Source organism: Zootermopsis nevadensis, unplaced genomic scaffold, assembly GCF_977971745.1.
Source record: "Zootermopsis nevadensis isolate Lab colony 2312 unplaced genomic scaffold, Znev_1.0 Znev_ptg000021l, whole genome shotgun sequence".
In the NCBI taxonomy this organism is placed as follows: domain Eukaryota; kingdom Metazoa; phylum Arthropoda; class Insecta; order Blattodea; family Termopsidae; genus Zootermopsis; species Zootermopsis nevadensis.
Genome location: NW_028259153.1, coordinates 22,450,698 through 22,465,663, shown reverse-complemented (window position 1 = coordinate 22,465,663; position 14,966 = coordinate 22,450,698). Strand labels below are relative to the sequence as shown.

General features: G+C 39.2%; 2 protein-coding genes and 1 long non-coding RNA gene across 12 annotated transcripts in view; 1 reads left to right on the top strand and 2 right to left on the bottom strand.

The window, feature by feature from the left end:
* Positions 1-69: 69 nt before the first annotated feature.
* LOC110838357 (uncharacterized) lies at positions 70-6,958 on the bottom strand. 4 transcript variants are annotated; one of them, XM_022081484.2, is made up of 7 exons: positions 6,816-6,958; positions 5,700-6,017; positions 4,211-5,143; positions 2,802-3,152; positions 2,264-2,591; positions 942-1,293; positions 623-859 (listed from the first exon to the last, which is right to left on the bottom strand). In XM_022081484.2, the coding sequence occupies exons 2-7, from the start codon at positions 5,981-5,983 to the stop codon at positions 765-767; spliced, it is 2,343 nt and encodes a 780-aa protein (XP_021937176.1). In that variant the 5' UTR covers positions 5,984-6,017; positions 6,816-6,958; the 3' UTR covers positions 623-764. The 4 variants fall into 4 exon arrangements, with proteins under 4 accessions (XP_021937173.1, XP_021937175.1, XP_021937174.1 ...); XM_022081481.2 differs by having other exon boundaries at positions 70-1,293; positions 6,816-6,957; XM_022081483.2 differs by lacking the exon at positions 6,816-6,958 and adding an exon at positions 6,579-6,753 and having other exon boundaries at positions 70-1,293.
* Positions 6,959-7,146: 188 nt separating this feature from the next.
* Positions 7,147-14,960, top strand: LOC147873239 (uncharacterized). Its single transcript, XR_015536198.1, has 3 exons — positions 7,147-7,498; positions 8,139-13,425; positions 14,086-14,960. It is a non-coding gene; the product is annotated as an uncharacterized LOC147873239 (long non-coding RNA).
* The window catches only part of LOC110838351 (receptor-type guanylate cyclase Gyc76C), a 95,364-nt gene continuing 89,658 nt past the window's right edge, over positions 9,261-14,966 (bottom strand). For all 7 annotated transcript variants that reach the window (XM_087352970.1, XM_022081464.2, XM_022081465.2 and 4 more), the window contains 6 exons: positions 14,684-14,882; positions 14,444-14,584; positions 14,150-14,273; positions 13,420-13,518; positions 12,322-12,723; positions 9,261-12,047 (listed from right to left, as the gene is read on the bottom strand). In XM_087352970.1, the coding sequence (XP_087209096.1) occupies positions 11,205-12,047; positions 12,322-12,723; positions 13,420-13,518; positions 14,150-14,273; positions 14,444-14,584; positions 14,684-14,882 (1,808 nt within the window). In that variant the 3' untranslated portion in view covers positions 9,261-11,204. The remainder of the gene's footprint in view (positions 12,048-12,321; positions 12,724-13,419; positions 13,519-14,149; positions 14,274-14,443; positions 14,585-14,683; positions 14,883-14,966) is intronic.

The window sequence follows — 14,966 nt, the reverse complement described above, 5'->3', positions numbered from 1 at the left end:
AAGTTATAAAAAATTATGATGTTAATTCTATCATGAACATACAATGAACACAACACAAATACCACAATATTACATTACTTCAAATTACCTATTATGGCAAAACTTTCAATTACATTATCCAAAATATGTTTCTTAACACAATTACTACACCTTAAATATATATTCTTATGGCTCTCAGATCTCTTTAAATTCATTTACTCTCACACTGTTCCATATTTTAAATCAGAATACAATATCATTAATATTTAAGAGTCCACAATCTTAAATGTGTATGGGGACATGAATCAAGAGTTCAGATCGCTTTGTAAAGGTTTCACTGCACATTTCACATGTAAATTCAACTTTCACTTCTTTCCCATCTTCTAGCAACAAAGAAGAGGGAATGATATTATCATCATTCTCTGACTTCACAGGGACACTTCCGTTTTCTGCTTTAGAAACAGCGTCAACATTTTCTTGATTCACACCACCTTTAGTATCTAAAACAGTTTCGGTCAAATTGGATTTCTCAACAGGAAATGTTGCAGGAGAAAGTTTTGCCATCTTCACATTGTGGTAATTTACATTTTTTGTCCGTGGTCCCACTCTGCACAGATCTCGGCCAACTTTTAAAACTGACCTTGGTTTTGAAGTCACAGCCTTCAAAGCTGCAAGTGTACTCACTGTCACATTCTTTGTTCTTGGCCTTATTCTACTCTCACCAGCAGGTCTATTGCTTTTCACGAACCCTCCAGACGACAAGTCTGGCATGTTAGTTATAGACTTCATTCCACTGTGCTTCCCATCGACTGCTGATTTGCGTTTGAGTTTGTGCTTCTCCTTATCAACTTTCTCCTTCCCAGGCTCAGGTTTTGTGTGGCTAACAATTGAATTGAAATTTTCAATTACAGATTCAAAACTTTTTACAACTGATTCAAAATTCTCATCAGTATTTGACTTGCCTTTCTGTCTGAACTTCCTTTTGGGAATTTTACGCTTGAAGGTGTTACCATTATCTGAATCTGCTTCCCCATCAGCAGATGTGTCTCCATGTGGTGTGCCTATGTTACTCGACAGCAATGTGAGCTCGTGAGGGTTCAGCTTGCGGCGGCGCTTGTATTTACGTGGCCCCAACTTTGGCATCCGTTGCTTTGCAGTGTTCTCGTCACTGTGCTGAATCAGATGCACACACAACTGCTCTGAACTGCTGAAAGCTGCTGCACACACTTTACAAACATAAACAGCTGAGTGATTGCCAGATGTCCTTGGCTCTGGACCCGAGTGATGTGAACGAATATGTTCCCTTAGTACCACCTAAAAGAAATTAAGTTGGTGTCATCACACTCAAGTAAAAACATCACCAACACTGGAATAAACTATTCATGAGAATGTGAATAATTATGAGAAAAAACTGTAGTTATTTTACAATTTATCTGATATTTGTCACAGTTTACATGTGTCAAATTCACATACTGCTCATTTGTTAACTATGACGTTAATCTGGCCAGCAATCTTGTAGTATGGAGTTTTAAATCTCCTGTTTTCACACAATAAGGCAATGTCCTATGTAAGCGATAACAAGCGAGCTACCCGAGCTGCATAAGCAGCATGGGGTGTCATATGAAGCAGGGAATCGCTTGTCGTGTCCTACGTGAGAGACCGCAATAGAAGCACACGGCCTTCCTGAGTGTGCGCCTTCCGTGTACTGCACGGTCAGAGCTTTCTTGCGCATGCGCCTTACTGGCCAGCGCAGCGACTCGCGCGAAAATATCAAAAATATTTGATCTTGGACTTTGGCCGCTTCCCTCTCCTGACCGCTTTGCTGGAACCTATGACAGCGCCACACAAACAGCCAGTTTGATATTTTCGCTTCACCCACGCAATTCGCACTGCTTGCATTTAATCGCTCACGTAGGACACCGGGTAAGGGTTAAGGTGTTCACATGAGGTATGTCATGGTTGATTAATGTTAGGAATTCAAGGTAACAACAAGCAAGGGAAGTAGCATTTGTTATGTATGCTTCAAAAATACCCACTACATGTGAAAACTATACAGTTTACAACACATCTTATCCTTTCAATAAAGCAAGTATGAGCAGTCATAACAAATCTGGCTAATAAGATTTTGCTGCATCAGGTACTTCATTCCTAAATTTGCTTGACAGGAGAAAATGTCAGCAGCCTTCCTCCACAGTCTGGTATTAAAATTAGCAGAGACAAAAATCAACAAGTATGATATGGTCCTAGTTTCTGAATGCCAATTAAACCAAGTGATCTGACTCACCCGCTGGTTGAAGGCACGAGGACACACAGCACAGGCATAAGGTTTCTCCCCTGTGTGGATGCGTTCATGTTTGCGTAATGTGCCACCATCAGCAAATGCCTTCCAGCAGAAGCGGCATCCATATGGACGCTCGCCAGTGTGGATACGTGCATGGATTTGTTGACTGCTGCGTGACCCAAAAGTCTTGCCACATTCTGCACATGAAAATTGGCGTGCTGATGGTTCTTTGTTATGGCTGTGGCGATGGTTTATAAGTGCACGTCCATCAGGAAATTCCAAACCACAATCTTCACAAGACACTGCTTTGTCTCTATGAGAAACCATGTGCCTGTGTAGAAAACACATAAACAATTTATAACAGGTCTATGCAACATTTTAGAAGGTAGCCAAGAGTTCAGTTTACCACACTGACAACACTGCAGAATGGTTTTGGGCCATACAAAGAGAAATAGGATGGTTTTGGACCCTCCTATGAAGAACGATGGCAATGCACCTCATTTCAAACATTTTTATTTCAAGAAACAACATCTATGCTTACCTTTTAAGACGCGCACGACTGTGAAAACGTTTCCCGCACTTGTGGCAGGAAAAGCTGCGTTCAGCTAAGTGAACCCAAGCATGTTTCTGGAGTGAGCGACGATCTTTGCAAGTTTTACCACAGAGGGTGCAGGCATTGGGTGGGATGCTACGAGCATGCCGTCGGCGTACATGTGCAGCAACAGCTGGTGCATCCAAAAAACACTCGCCACACAGCATACAGCGATGTGGCTGGTAGCGCGCATGTGTTTCAACATGTGCCAAAAGGTCGCTCTGCCCGGGGAAGTCCTGACCACACACTTGACACACGTGCGTTGCCATGCTACTGTTTGGCTCAAACTTGATATGGATTCTGTACCAAAAATAAAGCTTTCTTAAAATTTAGAAATTTAAAGTGTTACAGTTATGAAACATCCTAGAAAGATACCAAGTGATAATTGGAGAATTTATTAAAATGGGTCTTAAGGAAATAAGGTAAGAGAATATGAACAGCATTAGACTGGCTCAGGATGATGTCCAAATGTCTGATGGTGATGATGACTGGCATGAACACTCAGGAGCCATATCAACAGAAATCTTCTTGATTAGCTGAAGAACTAGCAACTGCTCATGGCAAAACTCTGTACCATGGAGTAAGTAAATATAAACAGAACTCAACTGCTCACCTAGTGCAGAGGTTCTCAACCTTTTCAGACATGGGGTCACATTCACCCTTTATTGACTCACAGGCCACCAGGTTATAAGAGAGAAACATTTATTAAATTCATGGCAGATTATTAAATATGCTTTCTGATATCAGCATCATACACCTGACAAAATATAGAAATGTGTGCAGGAAACACAGCACAGCTGCAGATTAAGAACCCCTGAACTAGTGGAAGACTTCTCACTTGATAATGGCGACAAAGCCATGCATTTCAAAAAGACGGGAAGTTTCTTCAAAAAATAAATATAGCACCTGTCCACTTCTAAAGGAATACCATATGCAGTTAGCCCTCGATTTGCGCCGATTTTGAAACCAGAAAGTCAAAAAGTGGAAAAAAATATTTTACTATTATTTATAACGTTTTAAAATCTCTCTCGTACTGCTTCTTATACTAAATCATAATTCTTACATCGCTGATTTAATGCACACAGATGAAGCTATCTTTCTTTGTACTATTAGAAGACATGCTTTCTGGCAATTAAAGCTTCCTCCTTTCTTGAAAACTATTTTAAGAGATCCCAATAGATGGCAGAAGCTACCACGACAATTATTTCGCTAATGTATCTGTCATTTCAGATGTATGGCCAGAATAATGATGTCAGAACATAATTATGGAGAGCTGCCAGTTTTTGAACAAATCAGTTATGCCACAAATTTTACAAAATTATTCATTAAGAGGTTAGACATGAATAACATTTACTGACCTGCGGTGACGTTTGAGAAGATCCTGTCTATGGAAACCAAGGCCACAAGTCTCACAATGGAACTCTCCAAACCGATCATCACCCGTGTATGGTCCAGACACATCTGACTCATCTCTACTTCTTCCAGCATGTTTAGTGCGTGAATGCTCCTTTAACAGTCCAACATCCCAGAACATCTCCCCACATGTGTTGCATTCAAATGGGCTGTCACCAGCATGAACCCTTGCATGCGAAGCAAGCGCCTTCTCACGTGCGAAACCCACACCACAATGCTGACAAACATAGGGGCGACTTTCATCAATGACAGGCCAACGAGGTACAGTAGGTTCTTGTGGCTCCATGCTAGGAGTAAAAGTGGGAGGTGGTTGTGACAATAGTTTCATATCTTCATCTACGTAACTGTAACTTCCACTACTACTGTTCCCCAACTTTTTGCGGGATGAAGTATTGCTGTAGTTGGATCTTTTAAAATCTTTAGAGTTGAGGCTGTCATCCTCCTCGAAGTAACTACTGCCCTGGGTTGCCATAGTAAGATTTTTCCGTTTCTTTGGTGCTGCTGACTGAGCTTTCTTCCGCCTCCCCTTCATTGAAGCAGTATTGTTATTGTCGTGTGAGTTGTTTGTTGGGACATCTTGCTCATCATCATCACTACCAAGGTGTCCTGGAGCATATGCATGTATTTTCATGTGGTTAATAAGATCACATTTTCGACGATACCTTGCCCCACAAAGGTTGCAGCCATGTGGACGATCAGTTTGGTGAGCTAACATATGGTTCATAAGATTTGCTTTCTTACGAAAACGCCGACTGCAGAAATCACATGGATAAGGGCGCATTGTTGTGTAAGTATCTTGATCTTGTGGTAGAGGTATCTCAACTTCATCAGTTTCTGCTGTGGGGTTGCATGCCACCTTCAATTCCACCAACTGTTGACTGTACCAAAACAAGTAAAACAAAATTATAATAAAGCATTACAGAACCCAAAAATTAAAATAGGCTTCTTCTGAAACATTATCATTTATTTATGTTTTCTAAACATGCATATTTTAATTTAACTTCTATAATTATGAGGCTACAAAAAAGTTAGATAAATTGATTCATGGCATGACTCCACTCAATTGCTGTGGTTATATATTTATTTGTGAGTTACTTAATAATACCGTCAGAACTCAGACTATACAGCACAAAGTATTAGAAACGGTTGTGAAAAGAAGTTTTTTAATCCAAGGTACTAATTCAGCACCACAATTTTTGGAAATATGTAAAGTAGCATATAGCTAGAATTTCTTTATGAATAAATTCGAGGACATCTATTGAGTACTAAAGCACAGAGGACTAACATTTGGTGCTTAAACTTACTTCCAACTTTATAAAATTTAATTGATATCTTATAGGTAGAACATTTCACTTTTGTCCATGTTGATTAAACATGGAATGACTCATATTATTTCACTGTTCCTTTTGACATCAATACTAAATATTTTCTTACCTTTCATCATCTAATGGTTGCCCATTATCCCATGTTTCACATATAACTTCTTCCTCAGTTACTTGTATGTCCAGAAAATCCTGTTCAGGGAAGGTATACTGCACTATTTCATTAGCCTGTTGCTGAGGCATGGTGGAGACAATATTGGCATTAGGAAATATCACACAATCATTTTCAACTCCACAAATCATTTCACCATCTGCTGTACCTGGACCTCTCCAGTTAGAATTATCAATATAATGTACCACATTTGGCACCTCTGCCCCCTCATAAGGTTGTGCCATTTCACATTTGTGCGATTTGTGTTTCTGACATTATCTGTAACATTAAATAATATGTTGAGGGAAACCATAAATGTTATCATATTTTAGAGAGTTTGTAATAAATGCAGACAACAGCAGCATGATACAAACACTTCTCAAACATTAAGTACCTCTGGGTTATAGATGTGTCAATTACCATAGCTAAGTCACAAACAGTACCTTCAAATTTACACACATAATAATGCCCAAAAACTCTAGGATATTCTTTCTCTCAATTTCATTATGACAAGTCTTTCAAAATATACTGTCACATCAAAGTACAGTTATATAAGGTCTTGAAATATGTATTTGTTGATATGTGGATGTCGAGCAAAATGTTTAAAATAAACATAAATCTAAAAATTATGCACATCTGTCAAATGACTACTCTATATTTACTGTCGTTATTAGTTGTCTTGAATAAATCTTACAATAAACTTAACCTCTACAACGAAGAACAAGTCAGACAAAAACTAACGATTACATTTTTACAACAATTAGTTAATATTCAGACACTTAAAAATATCTGAAGAGTAGATTATATGTCACAAAAAGAACACGAGAAAACCATAATGACCTTACACGATATTCCAGTTGCCCCTAACCTTTGTTTATTACAGACTTGGGAGTTAGACTCCATTTGCTACTTGTTTAACCTAAGCTGAAAACTAAAGCTTTGATAGGGTACACTGGTATATCATACAGCTCAGTAAGACACTTGAAAGAACAAAATGAAAAAATAAAATCTGCTGATATTATACGCCACAACTAACCTACGAATATAATAATTTAATGTGCTTCAAAACATACAAACCTAACCAAATTTTACGAAGAACAGCATCAACTTTCAACTGTTCTCGTGAACACTATTCAATAATTTTCATGCTTTTCACGATACGTGTAGCATACCATGATGAAAGAATATTTGACTTTGACGTTCATAGTATGGGACCATAGTATCGAATCTATATAATTATCATGTACATGGGAAACTAATTCCAGTAATTCCTTTTTAAAGTATTGTGTTTGTCATCTATAAATCACTTCCATTATTCACAACAAATTAATTGCTTAATTTCGTGTAGATGTACTTGTAATCTTGGTTTACATTCAATTTTTATTCTCTGGACAAGGATGTGCGCCTACGCAAAAGAATTACCGGGAAATGTGAGAAAGTCAAATTTTCAAAATACTTATTAGCATCAATTTGTGGTAACAATTGAGAAATTGCCCGACTTGTATTGAAAACATAGGTTTCATTATAACGTTCGTGAAAGTCCGAAAGTGGACATGCTCTGAGCCTTGTATATTTAATGTCGTATATGAAATGTCTAGGTTAGAATTTGATTTAAAATTCGCCAGAACTGTTCATAATGTATAAATATTGTGCACATTCATAAAATGTAACACCCGGGATGATCGATGTCAACCAAAGACTTTCTGAAATTACGAATGACCAACCTCCTCAACATATGGATTACTATATTCAACTTTAAGGTACTCTGTAACATAACTTGTGCTTAAGTGACCATTCGACTTAGAAGGATTTTGATAAATAGAATTATTAAGAATACAAATTCTGGAGAATATGGATTTGATCATGGACAGTTTTATAAAATATAATCGTAAACAAATCTTTATCATTATGTGTTGTTAAATGAGATATGTACCTCTACTTACTGCATATGTATGTAAAGTTCTCTGTATATTTGAAAACACAGTCTTGTCAGCTTAATGCAAGTTTTATATATATATATATATATATATATATATATATATATATATATATATGACAACTATCATTGTGCGGTTCATCACACTGGCTGTAGGGTAGACTTCTGTGTCATTTTCTGAAACAGTTACACTTTGAACTGTGAAGCCTCATGTAAATGATGAGCTTCCCTTAGAAATATTATAAGTGAGCATCATGTTGTAGATGAACATCATATCACATTAGGAAGAAATGACAGTGTATACACAATTGTAGTTTCATATTTTAACTCTATACTTGCTGATAAAAAGCTTTTTTTGTTGTTTAATCTGTCATTATTTTGTAATATGAGGTAAACATGTTTTAAATAAGATGATCTCTGATAAATGGTGATAAGCAACTGATAATTAAAAGCCTCTCTCCTAGGCTTACCCAGTGGATACCAGGGTCTGGTGGCTCTTTCCATGGGCTGCATATGCAACTATAGTGTGAGGAATCATTTAGGTTCAACAGTAAGAATGCTTGGAGCTTTTATGGTATACCACCACTTGAAGGCACTGTCATAACATAAGCAGACTTGCAACTGACAATTTTGTGAAGATAAATGGCTAGTATATAATTATTTATATTAAGTGTACCATAAGACTATGGGTGAATGAGTTTAGTTAAGTGGCTAATAATTTATATCAACATATCAAGTTGAAGCAAATGCATACAATTTAAATCACTGCATGTATTTATCCCCAACCTACAGTAATTCTGTACTTTGATGTTTAAGAATTGCACTTTTCTTTCCTACAAGTGCTAACATTTTATGCATCAAGATTATTTTTTGTTCCTTTCCAATAATGTAAGAGCATATTGCTGAAAATTCTTATAAAAATGAGATGATGGAACAGTTTTAAAACATATACTTCCTGCTGTTTCATACCGATGAGATAAAACGTCAAATAGGCAATGAGGGTCGTATACAAATAAATCAGCTACATGTATATCTTCTGAGTTCTGTAAGCTATCATCAAGTATGAGAAGCAGCTATATTTTATTTAGCGTTCTGTCTGGCGACAGGTCCATATGAACAGGATCCTTCGATCCTTTTCTCGGACTGGGACCTGTTCATATACGTTCTTGGCAGATGATCCACAAGTGGTTTGCCATTGCCTTCTTCTGTGTGTGAATGGAGTAATTGTTGGGATGCCACGGAGGAAAACTCCGTGTTGCCTAGACCACGGCCTTGCCCAACACAAGTTATAAATTCGGGCACTGCCGGGAATCGAACCTGAGACCCCAGGATTACAAGGCCAGCGTTCTAACCGCTCGACCACCGTGGCGGTAGAAGCAGCTACAATGCAGTAAATCATTTGGCTCCTCCCTATCATGCATATGTTAATTGGACAAGTATAAACGTCGTAGTTCCCAAAACTACCCAGCCCTTTCACGCTTTGCTGACCTCTGAATAAGCCCACGACAGTACAGTGAAAGTGTCCAGCTTCAATACACGTAAACCCTAGAAGAAAGTGGAAGCGGACAGAAACAAAATGACAAATCTTATGTACAGATTGCATCTTATTTTGATTCAATCATTTTCTCATACACTTTCAGATATGCACACAACAAATATATAATATTCAGTTATTTACATAATTGATCATAATGATAACTTGGCACCTATATTATTTTAATTAATATTTAGGTCTCTTTCACAGCCATCCAGACGGAACATTTTGTCTGATCACCTCTTTGTGCTTTCAATCCATCTCAGCTTGAGCCAACGGATCCAGCCCCATTGGAAAGCTGTTGTGTGGGACTTGTGTTAAATGTAAAACATATTGGCACATAATATATATTCGTAATAGTAAAACTTTTACTTTGACTGGAAACATGAATTAGGTAATCTTCAAGAAATACCTATATTTAATACACACCATACAATATCTGCCCTCAATTTAACTGTATGATTAAACTGTTTAATCTTTGAAAGGTAGCACCATTTAGATCGTTTCTTCACACTTGCAGAGTGATAATTTCTTACCAGTCACCATCAAGTGTAGGCACGTGAAAACACATATCACATATGGTAACTGAAACATTTTGAATTAACACTTCACTGTGATTTATGAATATATCTCCAACTGGCTCCTGTCCTCCACTGAAACTGTATATGTACCAAACAAAAGTGTTTCACATGGATGTAAATCTGCCTCGCTATCTGATTATGAACAGCAGTCACCACTGTATCACCAGAAGCACAAAAACAAAATAAAATGTATTAATTAATTTAACATTCAGAGGATTAATTATACAATAATTCCATGTCACAGGGACATTCTGACAGTCATTTAGTCATCCAAGAAATTCCTTGGAACTCACTAGAAAAGCACAACAAGGAAATAAATTCCAAGTCATTCATATAAGACAACAAGACAGTTTGTGGTGAAATGTAGTAAAATAAGATAAAAGGCATGAGAGATGAATTCTGTACATATTGGCACACCTTTTTATGTATGATTTTGCTAATGAAGCCATGCAGAGATTGAAAGTAAGATTTCAGTGTTCGTCTTCAGGGTTGTAATGTCATTTGGTCTTGTAAGTAGATACCTCTGTTTCAGAGAAACATTGTGCTGCAGATGGAGACAGCATGTCTACCTAAAAGTTCATATGGCATTACAACCCGGAAGACCAACGTCAACATTTTCGCCATGTAAACCTAAAATCTCATGTAATGGTAACATTGGTTTTTACATTCTTCTATAGTTCAACTGTTCCACCTGTAACATATCCAGGATAGGATACTTGATGCAATAAAACCCTTTTTGATATTGCATTGCCTGGCTTTCCGCAGATCTGGGATTTCCTACTTTGGCAATCTCTTAAATATTCAAGATCAATAAGAAACCGTGAGCTCTATAAACAATATACTGGAATATATGAACTAAAATGTTTAGAGAATAATGATGACATCCAATGGTTGAGTTCATATAGCAAAAGAGGTAATATTCCTGTTATCTGGGTCATCTCAGCATCTTTGGAAGCGGGATCAGGAGCGAGGAAGGTCAGTATAAGTCAAAATAACATCTCTCTTTTTGTACAGACAGTTCGAGTAGCGCGTGTGTGTAACAACGGAGCAGACAAAGCCATGAAGAAAATTACAGTGAACACTTCCCACGTCATCCTGGCGCATAAACCAAGCCAGTACAGGCAAAACATTACTATGGAGTGCAGACACCATGTAGTGTGGCACGGACAATAGTTCAGCGGGTTTAAACATTTTCTGCGGTGTTAAAATTCAGTTTCTTCTAGCGGTAAACAACGAGAATTATAAACGTGAACAATCAGAAGCATGAAGAATGACATCTCATCTCAGTTTCTATGTTGCCACTACTGATTAATTTGAATCATAACGAAATGTTGATACACCATCATTACCAAGCTAATGACCAGATGATTCGCTCCTCCTTCTCAGATTTTGAAGAAGTGACACTGATATGCACTTCATACAATGCTTTCTTTCTCGGACTGCAGGTCGCCATAACCCTGTCTATGAATACCCTTCCTCAGAGAAGCGTCACTGCTACGCAGTCCATTGCCATTGAAGAGACTGAACAGCCAGCTACGAATTGAACCTCGCTTAGACTTTTTTCCATCTTCTCCTGCCACTACAGCTGTTGAGTCTGATCCTGGAACTTCTTCAAGCGAGTGCCATCGTTTGGCTGGCATTAAATCTGGGAATGCTTCCTGTCTTAAGATAGGATAATTGTTAATGTCACTTCCCAACAGAGGTGCCCGCACATCTTCAGCACTAATGTCCCCTCTGGCAGAGACTACATCACCGTTCGGATGATTGTTATTTATGAGATGTCTACTGTCAACAGATGTGGGCAGTTTACCCCCACTGCTGCCCATGCAGTTTTCCAGTGAACGTGAACCCTTCGGGAGCTGAAGTGTTATTTGAGGGGATAGATCTGTGTGTCCATCGGGAAATGGATCTAGTGAACGGGACTCTCGTATAACCTGGTGATGTCTCGGTGAAGATAACTGCTCCATGGAAGCACTTTCTGCAGCACCAGCATCCAAAGTTGTCCGTGATGCAACTGAAGTGGGCGTGTCAGCTGGTGGGGGAGCAGATGCATGAAGTCGGAATCGTCCTCCGCGGGTTGCCGGGCTGGAGTTGTGAAGGGAGGATGTGCTATCATGCGCCTCCGTCCCCGCAGTACCCCGCGGGACACTGGACTGCCGACGACTACCTCCACAGATTGACGCCTGCCTGGAGTCTGCATTCAGTTTAGGACTTCTTCGAGGTCGGCAAAACAAGGGCGGAAGTTCTGCAAGATCAACCTGCAGACAAGGTTCAAGAGTTGGAACAACTACTCTGTGCACCACTGGAGATGGATAAATGTACTGCTGCAAAACAGGGACTGGAATAGACAAAGAAACAAATCGCACGGCAGCTTTCAATACGGATCATCAGTGGCATATTTCATGAAAATGAATTACTGAAACATGCAGAGTGATGTACATAATTTTCCAATTTGGTATCCATTTTATGCACTTCTCTATGTGTACACGTAAAAAAACATTACATGAGCTTGCTGCCTGGAATTATACGTACTTCACGTTTCTGGATGGCTTTCTCGGTTGCTCCCACCAGCCAAAAAGTATTCACTGCTCCTTTGCCCTTCATCTGGACTAGACCTCTTTCTTCCATGATGTAGCCCCCAATCTTGTCTAGCGCATCTCTACACTGTGGACTAATATGGATCTTGAGGGGTTCACCGTTTGACTCCATGCGACTGGCGGTGTTCACCGTATCGCCAAACAAGCAATAGCGAGGCATGGTGAGCCCGACCACCCCAGCTACTACAGGTCCTGTGTGGATGCCGATTCGAAGCTTCAGAACTTCATTGGGGCGGTGTGCGATATGATGATTACGAACAGCTTCTAATAAATCTAATGACATCGATGCTATTTCACCAGCATGCCGATCACCATTCCTGATGGGAAGACCTGACACCTGAAAGCAGGAAAATTTCAGCTGAAATACAGAAACTCTGCTGTTGGAAGCCCAGTCAATTTTAGCAATATCACACAATAAAGAAGAGAACAGCAAATGATCTACCTAAATTAATGGAATCACAGAAGGTAGTTACATGCAACATCTAACGACAAGAGATGTTTTGAGAGAGAAATCTTTTGTCGTTTCGTGGCATGACATTATGTGACCCCAGTCCGATAGAATAATGCATACCAAGAATAAATGACTGAAAACTGACAAATTTAATTTGTAAATTACTTAATAAACTTGTACAAAATAAAAGTAAAAACACAACCTGTACATGCCAAACTACAATTCTATGCTGTAATATACTTCCAACCTCACTTAATGGTACCTGCACCTTGTCGTGGTGGTGGGGCTCGAGTACCTCAGTGACCCCAAGAGCTACTGGGGGAGAGGTCAGACTAAGACAGGTACCCTGGTCCTCCAGGTTGGGGGTTGGTCGCAATGCGAACAACCTTGCACCGTAAAAAGGAAGATGTTTTGAAACCTCGATCAAAGCCTCGGACAGACGGACCTAACAGAGGACTGAACGGAAGAGGAGAATCGAGGAGGCCAAGGACCGAATACGGACCGGAGAGAAGAAGAATATACTTCCAATGTCACCTATTAGCTTCATCAGGGAAGATCTACTCAGAAATTAGAGAAACTTACCACCATGTAAGCATCACCAATAGTTTCTACTTTGTACACGTCATAGCCCTTGATGATCCTGTCGAACAGTGTGTACAGGTCATTCAAGAAATTCACCACCTGAAATAACAGATACAAAGTTTCCGTACGCTTTCAGACGTCCATTCATTTTTAAATTTCATGCATGTACAGTATGATAGAAATAAAAGATAGCAGCGCTTGTCGATTGCCTGCCACACACAGCGAACATTCAGAAGTGAAACTTAGGACAACTGTTACTGATTTGTAGAAAATATTATCATAAGCAACCGTAAAAAGTTTATGCGATGCAAATTTATGTGGTATTAATTAAACACAAATGAAAATCATTATACACAAGGCTGGGTGGTACTCGAAGCTATTCTGGATGTAGCTGCGATGATAAAAATTCCTTGCTGGGAACTTACTCTGGTCATCCAGCCTGCAAAAATTAATTTTAATAACTCAAATAATATCTTAGCTAAATTATACTGTACTTTAAAAATGGAAAGGCTTGAAAACAATCTATTATTTTATCATGTACAGAGATTTTCATAACAGAACATCAATAAGTTGTCTAACCTGTTTCATACTAGGCTGTGTTCTTGGGGTATTCTCCCCCAACATGTATACACTTGTACCGTCCTTGTACCATTATTTTTACGACAGGTTTACAGCAAATGGAGAAGAGACAAAATGAAAATTCTGAGCCAAATTTGAACATGGTCCTTACCTGCAACGGCGTGCTCTCGGCCGACATAGCCGTGAAACCGACGATGTCGCTGAAGTATATAGTGACTAAATCGAATGACTCGGGTTCTACTCCAATTCCTTTGGTTAACTGTTGTGCGACTGGTCTGTAATAGAAACAAAGTCTCACAGGCACGAACTCCTTTAATTCTTTCCACGCTGACGCATTTAGCGCGCGCAGGTTTTCGATTTTAAAACTTATAAATTCAGCTTGGAGGTGCTGAAAATGGTTAGCTGAAGTACGAAGAGATGGCGGCACAAGTTTATTTACACTTACGCTGGCAGCATTCTGTTCAAGAGGTCCTCCGTCTTCTGCTTTTCTTCTATGAGAAGTCGAGTCCTCTCGCTGACTAGATCCTCCAGGTTGTTGGCATACTTTTCCATCATGTCCATCATCTGGTCCATGATGTTTCGATGCCTGAAAAAGAACCGGTAAGAATCGGAATTTCAAGGCGACTTTAAGAGCTTAACAGTCTGAGGCCAAAGCTCACTCAGTAATATTTCCTGCGACACTCACATTCCTTCCTTCATCTTTTTTAGACGTGAGCGAATGGCTACGAAGTCAGGTCGCATGTCTGGGTTCTCCGCCCAGCAGTCCTGCATGCAGGACAGTATGTACTCCGGACACTCCACATTGCCATCTCGCAGCAGCTCCAAGTCTGGCCTGAATGATTCCTGACCTGGTGACGGTACCTGCCTCACCTGGTTCACGATCTCTGTGAAACAAGAAAGGTAACTAAACTCTTTGATAATAAAAGCATACAGCAATAATTCTAATTTTTTATGCAAACTAACGACTT

What these genes read in the sequence shown, in the direction of transcription:
- LOC110838357 (XM_022081481.2), bottom strand. Translation starts at nt 5,983, where the DNA reads ATGGCACAACCTTATGAGGGGGCAGAGGTGCCAAATGTGGTACATTAT. An exon ending in CTTCTCAAACGTCACCGCAG is followed by an intron (nt 3,153 to 4,210) that starts GTCAGTAAATGT and finishes TTTTTGGTACAG; the next exon opens with AATCCATATCAAGTTTGAGC. An exon ending in CTCGTGCCTTCAACCAGCGG is followed by an intron (nt 1,294 to 2,263) that starts GTGAGTCAGATC and finishes AATTTCTTTTAG; the next exon opens with GTGGTACTAAGGGAACATAT.